Source organism: Zonotrichia leucophrys, chromosome 28 (genome assembly GCF_028769735.1).
Source record: "Zonotrichia leucophrys gambelii isolate GWCS_2022_RI chromosome 28, RI_Zleu_2.0, whole genome shotgun sequence".
Lineage (NCBI taxonomy): Eukaryota > Metazoa > Chordata > Aves > Passeriformes > Passerellidae > Zonotrichia > Zonotrichia leucophrys.
The window spans coordinates 1,342,320-1,357,277 of NC_088197.1; the positions used below are offsets into that span (position 1 = coordinate 1,342,320).

At 48.7% G+C, this 14,958-nt stretch overlaps 1 protein-coding gene across 1 annotated transcript in view; it reads right to left on the reverse strand.

Moving 5' to 3' along the window:
- ATP8B3 (ATPase phospholipid transporting 8B3) overlaps positions 1-14,684 on the reverse strand; it is a 30,693-nt gene extending 16,009 nt beyond the window's left edge. Inside the window, exons 1-14 of the mRNA XM_064733980.1 lie at positions 14,630-14,684; positions 14,070-14,161; positions 13,004-13,117; positions 11,075-11,173; positions 10,637-10,698; positions 10,028-10,100; positions 9,868-9,938; positions 8,383-8,465; positions 6,752-6,910; positions 5,140-5,228; positions 4,399-4,592; positions 3,235-3,443; positions 1,471-1,505; positions 251-407 (exon numbers count right to left, since the gene is read on the reverse strand). Of these exons, the coding sequence (XP_064590050.1) occupies positions 251-407; positions 1,471-1,505; positions 3,235-3,443; positions 4,399-4,592; positions 5,140-5,228; positions 6,752-6,910; positions 8,383-8,465; positions 9,868-9,938; positions 10,028-10,100; positions 10,637-10,698; positions 11,075-11,173; positions 13,004-13,117; positions 14,070-14,161; positions 14,630-14,684 (1,492 nt within the window). The remainder of the gene's footprint in view (positions 1-250; positions 408-1,470; positions 1,506-3,234; positions 3,444-4,398; positions 4,593-5,139; positions 5,229-6,751; positions 6,911-8,382; positions 8,466-9,867; positions 9,939-10,027; positions 10,101-10,636; positions 10,699-11,074; positions 11,174-13,003; positions 13,118-14,069; positions 14,162-14,629) is intronic.
- Between the last annotated feature and the right edge of the window lie 274 nt (positions 14,685-14,958).

The following is a 14,958-nucleotide window of genomic DNA, read 5'->3' on the forward strand; positions in this document are numbered from 1 at the left end:
GGGTGGCACTGGATGGGCTCTGAGGTCCCTCCCAATGTCAACCATTCTGGATTCTATGCTCCCAGACAGGATTATCCCCCTTGTGCTTCTGTTCCCACCCATGAGCTCTGAAATTCCCCTGAACACAAACCCATGGCACAGGGACAGTGGCAGAGCCCCCCACGGGCTCTCCCACCCCACAGCTGAGCTTTGCTGGGTTCTTCCAAACCCCACCACGGCCCCAGAGCCCCGAGGGGCAGCTCAAACCCACCGCCCCTGTCCTCCACCATGACGGTGTGGCAGAGGGCCAGCAGCCTCAGGAACTCCCTCAGCACTGGGTCGTTGTCCCTCTGGGCGGCTTCCAGCAGCGTCACATCGCAAACACCCGACTTCTGCTCCCCAGGGCGCTCCCCGCTCAGCCCCGAGCCCTGCAGGAGGCACAGGCAGGATGCAGGAACCCAGGGGGGCTGAGCACAGGGCTCTGTGTCCCCAGGAGCACCAGGATGTGACACAGGGGCACTCTGGTGTTCTTCTGTCTTTGGTTGGAAATGGGGATGTGTGCTCTATTCCCATCTGTGGAACAGTTATCTGCTGTCCATGGGGCAGTTTTTTCTTTATCTCTCCCACAGCCAACTCTCCCTCCAGGAGATCTCTGCTGTCCATGGCCACTGAGTGTCCCTGCAGGGCTGATCCAATCCCAGCATCCCATGGGGAGATGCTCCGCCCAGGGGAGGAGCCAAGCATTCCTACCTAGGCACAATCTGAGGTTTGGGACACCAGAAACAGTCTTTCCACTGCATTCCCAGAGGAACAGCTGCCTTTCCCACTGGATTTTCAGAGGAAAACTCCTCCCTTGTGCAGGATCCCTGCTGCAGCAGAGCCACAGCTGGCACTGCAGGAGGGCTGAGCCCCCATGGATGGGGCTGGGACACCCCCTGACACACAGGGGGCAGGGCATGCTCTGACTCTGCCAGTGGTTTGTTTCCTTTTTTGTACTATTGCATCTGTATTTTTAGTTTTCCTAGTAAAGAACTGTTATTCCTGCTCCCATATCTTTGCCTGAGAGCTCCTTAATTTCAAAATTATAATAATTTGGAGGGAGGGGTTTACATTTTCCATTTCAGGGGAGCCTCCTTCCTTAGCACACACTTCTCTTTTCAAACCCAGACATCTAAGGTGCCCTTCCCCTCCCTGCCAGTGAGACCCCCAGGGCACAGCCCCAGGCTGGAGCTGAGCTCAGCTCTGTGCTGCCCACACCAAGGGGGTGAATGTAAAACAGCTAGGAGTGAAAAAACCCTAAAAATCAGAACTGCATAATTTCATCACTCCTGTCCTGAATGACAAACTGACCAGACCCCTCTGAGAGCCTGAACCCTGTTGGGAGCCAGCTGAGCTCCTCAGCACCAGGCTGTGCCTGGTGTCACCGGTGTCACCAGTGGCACCAGTGGCACCAGTGACAGCCCCATGGACGTGGGAGGGGGGTTTACTCACCTGTGGCTGTTTGTTCTCATGCCCTGTGCCTGAACCTGCCAAAATAAAAATAATCCCATTAATAGAGGGCTGGCAGGAGGCTTGAAGCAGCTTCACTGGAGAGGCTCTTGCTGGAGAAAAATCCAGTAAAAAACCAAAAACCTGAGCATCTGCTCAGGGTCAGACTCCACTGGGATATCCTCACTTTTTTGGCTTTTTGTTCAGATTTTCACCATGATTTTAATGGTAAAAATTCAGGTCTACTTTCAGCTGCATTTCCTGGAAGATTCTGCATTTGGCTGAAGCCTGCTGGGATTAGGGTGATGCTGCTCCACAGGGGTGGGATGTGCTACACCAGGCAGGGAAAATTTGGTTTATTCCTGCCTAAAAGCTTTGCCAGGGTATTTTGGCCTTCCTTTTTGCTTTTATCCATGTCCATTTGTCTCAAGCAAATAATGCTTGTCTCAGTAAAACATGGCTTCATGTTAAAGCTTGGGCCTGCCCTGCTCATTAAATGTCACTAATTAAGCATCATGATGGCTCCCAAAGTAAGCCAAGAGCTGGAGAAAGTGCAGCAATGAGAAGAGGAAGGACTTGGCATTTTTCAAGGCTTTATGGGGAAAATTGAGCAGAATCATTAAAAAGAATGAATTTTTAAATGTACACAAAAGGTTAAAAAAACAAAAAAAAAACCAAACAGACAAATAAAAAAAAAGCAAAATAGCAAAATAGCAATTACATATATTCACTCAAACTGAACAGTTTAAGTATGATGATAATTTTATAACAAAACAAAAAAATAAAAACTTCCACAAATTGAAAAAAAATTAAACTACAACCTTAAGAAAGCCATCATATAAAAATAAAATACACAAACATTAAATAAAAATAAGAAAATTATATTTCTATAATTTTGAGCAAAAATTATCTTAATAAAAACTATGTTAATAAAACTATAAAATATATATTAAAATATAATTATATAAAATAAACTAAAACTAAAATTAAAAATAAACTAAAACTAACTAAAAATTGACTGAACTAAAACTAAGCTAAAAACTAACTAAAACTAAACCAAAAAAATTATAATAAAACATATATAAACATAGTACAAAGACCCATTAAACAAAAATATCTACAATACAACAAAATAAAATAAATATAATAAATTTTTAAAAACCAAAATAAACCAAAATAACAACTACCTATTAAATTTAAAAATTATATATTTTCTTATAACAAAAAACTTATAACTACTCTAAACTATAACCAACTACATACTCCTTTAAAATCTCACAACCTCTAAAACTAATATTTATCTAAACAATAAATCATTCTCAACCCAACAATAATCCCATTCCATGGGATGGGGCTGGGACACCCCCCTGACACACAGGGGGCAGGGCATGGTCTCAGTCTGTCAGTGTTTTGTTTTCTTTTTTGTTCTATTGCATTTGTATTTTTAATTTTCCTAATAAAGAACTGTTATTCCTATTCCCATATCTTTGCCTGAGAGCCCCTTAATTTCAAAATTATAATAATTCAGAGAGAGGGTGTTTACATTTTCCATTTCAGGGGAGGCTCCTGCCTTCCTTAGCACACACCTGTCTGTTCAAACCCAGACACAATAATAAATGCTGCACCTGCAAAGCCCCAAAAACGTGGAGGATGAAGACAAGAATTCCTACCAGCACCAATCCCGCTGTCCCAAGCACTCAGCAGGGGTGGAAAGAACCAGCTCCAGGTTCATCTGAGTCCCTACAAACCAATCCCAGCCCAGGTTACCATAGATGGTCCCGTTGACACAGCATTTCTTGAAGCTCATGATGTTCTGGGTCAGGGTGCCCGTCTTGTCTGAGAAGATGTATTGGATCTGGCCCAGCTGGTCGCTGAGGCTGGTGCTCCTGGCCTCAGCTGGGATGTCCTTGGCACCATAATACATCTCCAGATCCCAGTTGATGAAACAGCTGTTCACCAGGTAGATGAATTCGAACCTAGGGAGTGCAGGAGGAGAAAACAGGGAGGATGTGGTGTTCCTCAGAGCCCAGGGTGCTGGGGAGCTGAGACAGGAAGGGAAGGCAGGGGGACATCCCCACTGTGATCCTACTGCTCTGCTCAAGGGACACAATTCCAGAGGGTTTTCATCACCCACTGGGTCCCCTCTGGAATTCTGGCCCTTCCTGACCAAATTCACAGTTCTGGAGGTCCAGTGAAGGGCCCAAAATTTGGAAACAGCTTTTTCCAACATAAATTGTGATTGTTGGCTACACAGAGCAGCTGTGCCCTTCTGCACCCCATCCCTGCTGCGTTCCATAGGAAGGCCAGGAATATCTCAGATCCTGCTCCCAGGGAGCTGAACCTTCCTCAGAGCCATCCTCAGCCTGCCCACAATTCCCAGTATCCCATCCATCCCTCCAAATTCACAGATCTGGAGGTCCAGTGAAGAGCCCAAAATTTGGAAACAACTTTTTCCAACATAAATTGTGATTGTTGGCTGCACAGAGCAGCTGTGCCCTTCTCCTCCTCATCCATTTTTCTCCCCATCCCTTCCATAGGAAGCCCAGGAATATCTCAGATCCTGCATCCAGGGAGCTGCACCTTCCTCAGAGCCATCCTCAGCCTGCCCACGACTCCCAGTATCCCATCCAGCCCTGCCCTCTGGCAGGGGAAGCCATTCCCTGTGTCCTGTCCCTCCATCCCTCACCAGGGGTGCCCAGGGTCACATCCCTGTTCTGCTTTTGCCCTGGCAATATCCCAAAGCACACCCTTGGTGTTTGTAGGACACACATCCCATCCACCCCTCCCCTCTCCTGGCTAAGGGAGCACCTGGGAATGACCTGGGCCACACCTGGACCTTCATTTTGGGGCTGTGACCCAAGTTCCAGGTGAGGAACAAGGGCAGGGGGTGGGTGCTGGGCCCTGGTCCCCACCAAGCTCCGTGGTCCTTACGTGATGTACATGGACATGGGGATGATGATGCTCAGGAGGATGGTGAAGCCCCAGAAGTTGAGGAAGGCCTGGTGGGCAGGGCTGGTGTGCTGGTAGAGGGCAGCCAGGTAGCTGTGCTTCTCCTGGAACGTCCTGGCCCAGAACCCTGAGGCCACAGCCAGGCCCAGGGACGTCGCCAACAGCAGCAGGAAGATCTGGGGTGGGAAACCAGCATGAGAAGGTCCCAGGATGAGAAATCCCCACAGAGCCCACCAAAATCTTCTCTAGAAGGCTCCAGGGACACCTCAGAGCCCCTTGTGGGGCCTGAAGGGGCTCCAGGAGAGCTGCAGAGGGACTGGGGACAAGGCCTGCAGGGACAGGACACAGGGAATGGCTCCCACTGCCACAGGGCAGGGCTGGGTGGGAGATTGGGAATCAGGAATTGTGGAATCCATCCCTGGAATGGATTTCCCAGAGCAGCTGGGGCTGCCCCTGGATCCCTGGCAGTGCCCAAGGCCAGGCTGGGCAGGGCTGGGAGCAGCCTGAAGGTGTCTCTGCCATGGCAGGGGTGGCACTGGATGAGCTTTAAGGTCCCTCCCAACCCAAACCATTCTGGGATTCTCTGAACATGTTAAAATCACTATATTTTGGCCCAAATGTTGCAAGATGAAAAAAAGCAGCACCACCCAAGCAAGAGGCCTCTCATGAGGAGCCCTGAGGGCCACCCCAGGAGCAGGGCAGAGGTGTTGGCCCCACACCCACCACGATCACCAGCCGGTCCATCAGCTGGTCCAGCTTGGTTTTCTTCCTTTTGATCTTCCCAGAGTTCCTCATGATTTTGGAATCAAACCCTGGGCAGGGAACATTTCCAAAGTAAAAACGCAAGTCCCAGAAGGTCGGTGAGGCTGCTTCCCTCCATGGTGACACCTGCCCTCCCCTGAGGAGCCCTCCCTCCATCAGTGCCCATGGAGCCGTGGCTGCAGGCTCCACAATGTGATGCCCACAGCAGCTCTGAGCCCTCCCTCTCCCCACAGCTCCCCACGGCCTGAGCTGGGTCTGGATCGGGGATGGGTGGAAGTGCCCAAGGCCAGGCTGGACAGGGCTTGGAGCTGTCACAGACATCTTTTGTGGAAAATCCTTTCCTTAGGATTTTTCCTCCTGAGAAGCTGAGAGGCCTCAGGAACAAAATGTAAACAATGATTATCTGCTGCTGTGGAATGCAACAGGTGCATCTGTGATTGGCCCATGTTGGTTGTTTGTAATTAATGGCAAATCACAGCCCAGCTGGCTCAGGCTCTCTCTCTGAGCCATAAGCCTTTGTTTTTCATTCCTTTTTTTTTTTCTATTCTTAGTTAGCCTTCTGATGAAATCCTTTCTTCTATTTTTTTACTATAGTTTTAATGTAATATACATCATAAAATAATAAATCAAGCCTTCTGAAACGTGGAGTCAGATCCTCATCTCTTCCCTCATCCTAAGACCCCTGTGAACACGGTCACATGGAGCAGCCTGGGACAGTGGGAGGTGTCCCTGCCATGGCAGGGGTGGCACTGGATGGGCTTTAAGATCCCTCCCAATCTAACCATTCTGGGATTCTCTGAACATGTTAAACCCAAGATATTTTGACCAAATACTGCTGCAGCTGGGGGATAACCCGGCATGAGGAGAGGTTTGGTCCCACCAGGACACACCGGGGCATCTCCTCCACCTTGTGCCAGCTGGGAACAGCCCTGCCGGCGCTGGAATTGGTGCAGTGTGTTGCAATTTCCTGTTTTAGACTTCCCAGTCCCTTCCCAGGTGTGGCAACACCTTTCTTCCCCATCGTGTGGTTGGTCAGGTTCAAAGGATGCCCTTCAGGCCTGGGGTCATTGGCCTGTCTGGGTGTCCCTCGTCCCCTGAGACCCTGCCCCTCCCACCTGGTTGGTGCTCACCTGTCCCTTCCCCTCCCCCTGTCCCTGGGCTTCAATTGAGCCAGGACCATGTGCTCAGCATTCTGTTGGAGCTGTTACCAAGATTCAGATGTCTGTGACCATGCAATAAACTCTGGATTAAACCCTCTGACAGAATCCGTCTCCTTTTCCTCTTCACCCTGGCCTGAAGCCCTTCCACCTGAGATAAACTGAGTTTCTACAAGCCTGGGTTTGTTTCAGCGCCCAGCTGCAACACCCAGCCAGCCAAAAGTGTCTCTGAGGTGAAACACCACAGTTGCCGCCTTTGGCCCAGCAGCAAGGGTCAGACGAGCCCGGGCACAATCTACCCGGTAACATTGGGATCATATTCCGATAGGAATGGCTCGGGCACCTCAAACCCCCCGTGCTGCCGGGTCATTGCTGCCCTTCCCGGCCGGGCAGGGACACTCGCCAGGGGCACTCACCGGCGTAGAGCACCAGGCCGTGGCAGAGGGCGGTGTTGCGGACGCGGCAGCCCCGCAGCAGGATGCGGTCCCCGTCCAGGGCGTGCGTGCGGCCCCGCCAGCGCAGGGTGCCCGTGAAGGTGTGCAGGCGGCTGTTGGGCTCCTCGCACCTCACCCGCCCTGCGCAGGCAAGGTCAGCGGGCACAGAGAGCCTTCCTCCCCTCCCAGCCCCATCATCCCCCACAAACAGGGGTGCTGGGATGTGAAAAGTTGATTTATAATGGTAAAAATGTAGGTTATTAGTGTTAAAATACACTAGTGCGCTTGGGAAAGTGTATATATGTGTGTATATATATCCTATAAAAGTATGAGCAGTGTTGTGTGGCAAAAGCTGACTGGCTGAAAAAGTTATAAAGGGTTATAAAGTTATAAAGTTAAAAATACACAGTATAGAAAATGAAAAATTATAAAAATGAAAATGTAAAAAATTTGTTACTGTAAAAATTCTTAATAAATTTAATAAAAGTAATACTTTTATTTAATTAATTTAATTGATTATGTTAAATAATTTTAATAATTTAACAAATTTTAAATTAAATTAGTAATGTAAAAATTTGTCAATGTAAAAATTCTTAATACATTTAATAAATTTAATACTTTAATTATTTTTTAAATTAATTATTTTAAAATTATTAATAAAATTAATAATGAAAAATGTAAAAATAAAAATTATAAAATAGAATTTGTAAAGATTTATGATTTTTTATAAAGTATTATAAAATGAAACATTATAAAAATGAAAATCTAAAAAAGAAAATTATTAATGTAAAAACTAATCATGCATTTGATAATTTAAAACAAATTAATAATTTAAATATTTTAATTAAATAAATTAATTTAATTAAATATTTAAAAATAATTTAATTTAATAAGTTATTAATAAAATTAATCATGTAAAATGAAAATTATAAAATGAAACATTATAAAAATTATTATTTTTTTCTAAATTTATAAAGTATTATAGCCAAAAAATAGGGTGGCTTCTGGTGGAATGGCAGAGAGTTTTACATGTCTTATGTCTCACTCTTCATCGAGACTGAAAATGGGATAAAATCTTTTCAAACACTTCTCAGTTACCCCATCTCTATAAAAAGCTGAGAATAATCCAACCCTCGGGGCCTCCTGGGGAATCCAGGTGGGTCAGGGCATCTCTGGGTGGGGTTTGGAGGGCTCAGATTAAGGCTCAAGGAGGTGCTGGGAGGTTGGGCAGCGCAGGAGCCTCACTGGAGAAGGTGCAAACACAACTCCCTTCACCCCCAAGGCCTTGGAGAGGGGAGTTCTGCTCCCTGAGGAGGAGCAGCAGGGGCTGGGCTCAGGTTTGGGCACCCAGAGCTTGGTTCCAGTGTGAAAATCAAGACCCAGGGCAGGGGGAAGGTGCCCAACCCTGCTGGATCCATCACAGGAGTGATGGGAAGTGCCTCCCACGAGGCCTTTGGTGCCTCTTGCTGGGCTGATGGGAGCAGAGAATTCCTGAGGCTGGGTCCATCCCATCCCATCCCATCCCATCCCATCCCATCCCATCCCATCCCATCCCATCCCATCCCATCCCATCCCAGTGGGATTGGCCATGTCCTCCCCCAGGCAGCACTCACCATCAAAGGCAGCCATGCTCTCCTCGCTCTGCAGCTCCTGGTGGGTCACCAGAAGGGCCTGTCTGAACTTCAGGTTGGTTTCCCTGTGAGCAGGAGCCAGGGAAAGGAAAATAAAACAACCCTGTGGGGTGACAGAGCCATTCATCCTCCTGTCAGGCTCACGGGACAGGGACAGCCATTAATTATCAGCTAATTACACAAGTGGTGGCAGTGACATGCCAGAGAGGGACCTGTTGTGCCACACGTGAAAGAAGAGCCCTGGCCCAGGGACTCTGCCCTTAAATCATCCTACACAGGGAGGATAGGCTGGGAGGCAGCTGGGACATGGAGACACCAGCTTTAGGTGCTCTGTAGAACCCTCAGCAAAGCTTCTGGACTCCCACTTTCCACATTTGTGGGTTAAATCTGCATTTCTGGGGTGTCTGCAGGTTTGGGTTTTGGAGGATCTCCCACATCCTGTGATTTCCACTGAGCCCTCCCAGTGCTGGGGGGTCCCCAAGACCAGGGTCTCTGGCCCTGTCCCCCCTGAGACCTTGGGGTTGAAGTTGTTCTGTTCTGTTTTGGTGAGCAGCTTTTAGCTTTATATTGAGGATAAATATAGGATATATAGGATATATATATGTGTGTGTGTGTATCTATCTCTCTATCTATCTATCTATCTATCTATCATCATCTATCTATCTATCTATCTCCTATATACTATATATATCCTATAAATATATATATATCCTATCTATATATCTTATATATATAACTCCTATATCCATCCCATATATAATCCCATCTCCTATATCCTATATCTATCCTATATCCATCCTATATATATACATATCTCTCCTATATCCATCAAATATAGATATAGATATAGATATAGATATAGATATAGATATAGATATAGATATAGATATAGATATAGATACAGATATAGAGATATAGAGATATATATAGGATATATATATATAGAGATATATCCTATATATAGGGTATATGTATAGGATATAGAATTTATGCTAGGATCTCTTCACAGGCTGGTGAAGACAAAACAATCCTATTCCAGCTGCAGACTCAAGGACAATCCCCTCAAACTTCAGGCCCAAAGCACAAACAATGTGAAAAGAGGAGGGCAGGCAAGCAAGCAAGGAGGATGAAACTTCATCATTTGAAGCTGTTAATTGGATAATTAACAATACAGTTGTTGTTAACTGGACAATTAACTATTGGGCAATACTTAACTCCTATATGCAAATGGACTAAAACTTACAAAAATGTGAGTTCTCGTGGCCAAGCCCTTTTTGCTCCCATCTTGGAGCCATCTGGGCAGAGCCACAACTGTGCCACTTCCAGAGTGTGGCCTTGGAAGGCACTGCAATAAATATCCACTTTATCCCTCTGAACTCCATCCAGCCTCTGTTCCAGCTCCTCAAGGCATCACCCCCGTGGCCAAAAGGGTTCCTGTCCCTGTCCCTGTCCCTGTGCTCTCCTCACCCATCAATGTCCGCGGTCTCCACGTAGCACAGGCTGCTGGGCTCGGAGCTGCACAGCAGGAGCAGGTCAGCCTTGAGGAGCAGAAAAGGGGGAGAGAGCAGCAGGATGAGCCCCTGGTCCCCGCTGTCCCCAGGGCACAGCCAGCTCTGGTCCCCCTCACCGGGACAACGCTGTCCTTGCGCAGCCGCACGATGTCCCCGACGCAGATGTCGCGCCACTGCCGCCAGCAGAACCTGTGGGGACACCCAGGGGACAACTCTGTGTCCCTGCAGAGCTGTGGGACTGGGGGCTGGGGGTGTTTCAGCCTGTGCCTGTCCTGAATTCCTGCAGGATTTGGGTCTCCAGGTTCCTGTGGCATCTCCAGAGGGCTGAGCACTGAGGGTGGCACGGGAGCCGTGTGTCACATCCCTGTCCCCACAGCTGAAAGGGGCTCTCAGCACCCTGAGCACAGCTGGGGAAGGCTCATCTTGCAGGGACACTTGTCCATGGGTTGGATCTGATGGCCTGGAGGAATTCTGTGGCCAAGGGAAGCCTCCCCCAGGACATCTCAGCAAATTGGGGCATTTCTAAACCTGCTGCCCATGCCTGGAACATCACCAATCCCACAGGAGGACCTGTGGCACGTTTTGGGAGGTGATGGGAGCTTGCAGAGCTTGGGACAGTCCCACCAAACCCTCCTCAGCTGCTCAAGGTTTCTCACTTCTCACTCAATGGGAGCACAGATGTTCTGGATGTGGCAAACACAGGCACAGCCCCCAGAGCCCCTCACCTGCTCCCAGCCAGGATCTCACAGGGCCTGCTGTTGATGCTCCTGTCACTGCGGTGACGGCCCTGCACAGGACAGACAGACAGACCAAGGGGTGGCAATGGGCAATGCCAGGCTCTGGTGTCCCACAGAAACACCCCCCTGATGCCACCACCTCCCTCCTCACCCCAGAGCCATGGGAAGGTTTGTTCTGATGAATAAAGAGGCTGAAACCCCCAGGTGATTCTGGGGACTCCAGCCCATGGTCAAGGCATTAAAGGTGACAGAAATGAGGGTTTGGACCCCAAGGGAAGCAGCCAGGGTGTGACATCTCTCCCAAGGGAAAATAAAACCATGTGTGGATGTGGTGGAGTAGGAGATCCCTCAGGGCAGCAGCCCCTCAGCCCCTCAGCCCTGCTGTTCCCCTCCCTGCCCCTGTCCCCAGGGCCACCCCACACTCACAATGTCATCGACGAGGTCTCGCAGCCCCCGGATGATGAGGAGGCAGCTCAGGGGGAACAGCAGAGTGTACCAGGGCAGCGTGGAGATCTCAGGGAAAGTCTGGAGAACGAGGATTTTACAGCACTGGCACAGCTCCTGTCCCACCCTGGGGCTCTTGAGGTGACTGAGTGACTCCCTGGCTGGCAGGATCCATCTCAGGATCCCCAAATCAACATCTCTGCTACAGACTCTTCTTGTGATCGGTTTTCACCTCTTTTTGAGGTGTGAAATGCTCCAGGGTCTCTGAATTTGGAGGGATGAATTTCTGGTTTGGTGTGGTCAATCTGAGCTTCAGCTCCATGGGAACCAAACCCATTTTAGAGAATGAAGGAAAGATTTGGGTTGGGAGGGACTTCAAAACTCATCCCATCCCACCCCTGCCATGGCAGGGACACCTTCCACCGTCCCAGGCTGCTCCAAGCCCTGCCCAGCCTGGCCTTGGGCACTGCCAGGGATCCAGGGGCAGCCACAGCTGCTCTGGGCACCCTGTGCCAGGGCCTGCCCACCCTGCCAGGGAACAATTCCTGCCCAATATCCCATCCAGCCCTGCCCTGTGGCAGTGGGAGCCATTCCCTGTGTCCTGTCCCTGCAGGCCTTGTCCCCAGTCCCTCTGCAGCTCTCCTGGAGCCCCTTCAGGCCCCAAAAGGGGCTCTGAGGTGTCCCTGGAGCCTTCTCCTGTCCAGGTGAGCAGGCCCAGCTCTGCCAGGCTGGCTCAGAGCAGAGGGGCTCCAGGGTTAAAGTTAAACCAAGACACGAAGGGGAAAGGAGAAGAAGAAAGAGAAGAAAACTGAAAGAGGAAATTAAACTTTGAAGGATAGAAATAAAACCAGAAGAAGGGCTCCCAGCTGGAGGCCTGGAGCATCTCCGTGGCCTCCTCTGGCCTGGCTCTAACAGCTCCACATCCTCCTTAAGTAAGGAGACTTTAATTTAAATTAATCACACTGAACACAGGTTAAACCCCTCAGAAAGTTCCTGAAAGATGCTGAACACCACAGAAAATCTCCTGGGGAACCTTTCAGCCCAGATTCCCTGCCCTGAGCTGCAGAGAGCCCTGTGTGGGCAGGCCCTGGCATACACCCGTTGTGTTGTGATTTCAGGGTTTACTCCAGAATCTCAGGTCCCTCCCCTGAAGATTCCCTCCCAGGTGTGTCAATCCTCCCTCCTTTCCCCTCCCTGACCCCTCCCAGCACTGTCTGTCAATCCTGGAATTCCAGAAGAACATCAAGGGATTGGGAGATTCAAACTATTATTCTACTTAAACCTTCTTGACTTGTAATTCTTCATGTAAAGGTTGGTAATTGTTTTTCCATGGGTCAAAATCAAAGGCACGGGGGTCTTGGGTTCTGTGCCAAGGTCTCTGAGCCCCCTGGGCAGGGTCTCGAGTCCTCCAGGGCAGCCAGAGGAATTTCCTGGGTTCCAACACTGCTCCTCAGGTTTCCCTCTGTGGAGAAGCTTTAAGGTGATGGTGAAGGAAAGGAGTCGGTTCTGCTGGAGGGTTTGGATCCAGAGCTTTATTCTGGCCCACAGGCCTCTGAATGCAGCACCAGCTCCAACAGAACTCCCTGAGCCCGTGGTTGCTGCTCCTTTAACCCCGGGGAGAGGGGCAGGGAAGGGGCAGGGAGCCACCAAGCAGGGACAGGAGGGGAGGGACAAAGGGACAGAGGACACCTGGATGGCCCAATGCCCCCCAGGGGTAGAGGGCATCCTTTGGATCTGCCAATCCCTTCTGGAATTCCAGGATTGACAGGCAGTGCTGAGAGGGGAAAGGAGAGGGGACTGACACACCTGGGAGGGAATTATCAGGGAGGGACCTGAGGTTCTGGGGTAAACCCTGAAATCACAACAAAACAATTGTTCATATTCCAGAACCCACGGGGTGCCTGTGCCCACCTGGAGGAGGATGACGAAGACGAAGTAGACGTTGGCCATGCGGTGGAACTGCTCGTAGAGGTTCAGGGGCAGGAAGGTGAGCAGGTTGTACTTGGCTGTCCTGATGGCATTGCCCTGGGGACAGGGGGCACGGAAATCAGGGGCCTGCTCTGCAAATGCCAGAACACTCTGGTGTTCCTGGGATTTCCCACAGCATAAGAAATGCCTTAATTATCAAAGCCATAAGGGAAAATGTTGATTTTAATAATAATAATCATCATCATCATCATCATCATCATCACTATAATCAATAAGTTATATTTTAAAATATTTATTATTAATAAATATTATTTATTTTTACTATCCTTATTTTTAAATTTTATTATATTCATTATACAATTTATTCATTATTAATGAATATTCTAGTTATAATATTTTTAAAATATTTTTATTTTAATATTGTTATAAATTTTATATTATTAATTTCTATTTTAATATATTTATTTTAATAGTATTTTTATTTTAGTTGTATTATATATATTGATTTTTAAATTATTATTTCACATATTTTTGTATATAATATAATATAATATAATATAATATAATATAATATAATATAATATAATATAATATAATATAATAATATTATATATATTTATTATTAATTTTAAATTATTATTTCATAAATTTTATTTTATCTTTACATTATTTTATTGTATATATTGATAATTAATTTATTATTATTTCATATAATTTTTATTTTTAATATGTTATTTTATTTTTATATTATTATTTTTATAATAACTTCTTTTAATAATTTTTTTTCTCCTCACATGGGGCATCGATAATGTTGCTTTTTCTCTTTCTTTTGGGGAAGGGAAGGGAAGGGAAGGGAAGGGAAGGGAAGGGAAGGGAAGGGAAGGGAAGGGAAGGGAAGGGAAGGGAAGGGAAGGGAAGGGAAGGGAAGGGAAGGGGGAAGGGAAGGGAAGGGAAGGGAAGGGAAGGGAAGGGAAGGGAAGGGAAGGGAAGGGAAGGGAAGGGAAGGGAAGGGAAGGGAAGGGAAGGGCTCGGGACCAGCCTGGCTCACCGAGTATTTCCTCTTGCTCAGGCAGAAGGCAAATTTCTTCCTGACCTGCCTGTGGTAGCTGCGGTCGTTGGCCCTCACCTCCCAGGTGAAAGCTGGAAGAGCAAAGGGACATCCATCCCCCAGATCCCCTGGGAGCCAGCCCAGGGCACAGGGACCCGTGGTGGCCACGGCTGGGGTGGCTCCCGGGGACCTCGGGAGCTGCAGGCACAGCTGGGCTCAGGGTCAGGACAGGGGACACAGAGCAGAACATTCCAGAGCTGCAGGGGTGCTGCCCACACCTCCCCCGAGGCTCAGGGTCACCCCTTGGGCTCAGGGTTTGGCTCACAGAGGGCTCAGGCCCTGCAGGGTGAGCCCCCAGCCTTTGGGGTTCTGCTCATTCCTCTCCCAGTTCTGTTTGTGCCATCCCAGTGCAGACCCTCCAAGCAGGGACCACTCCAGCCCTGCCCCTGCTCACCCCAGACCTTCTCCTTCCCCATTCCCCACCCGTGTCCCACACTCAGCTCCCTCACGAACCATCTGAGAGCAGCAAAATCCCCAAACCACACCCAAATCACACTGACCTGGCTGCTGCTGCTTCCCACGGGGGCAGCCTGGGGCTGGGTCCTGCTCAGCCATGCTGGCACCGATGCCAGGCCCTGGGGACAAGGACAACCAGAGAGCTTTGGAGCACTGAGCAGGGACAGCAGGATCCTATTGGAATGCTCCCCATGCCAGGCCCTGGGGACAAGGACACCCAGAGACCCTTGGGACACTGAGCAGGGACAGTGGGATCCCAATGGGATGTTCCAGCTCCTAAATGCCAGGCCCTGGGGACAAGGACAACCAGAGATCTCTGGAACACAGAGCAGGGACAGCAGGATCCTATTGGGATGTTCCAGCTCCCCATGCC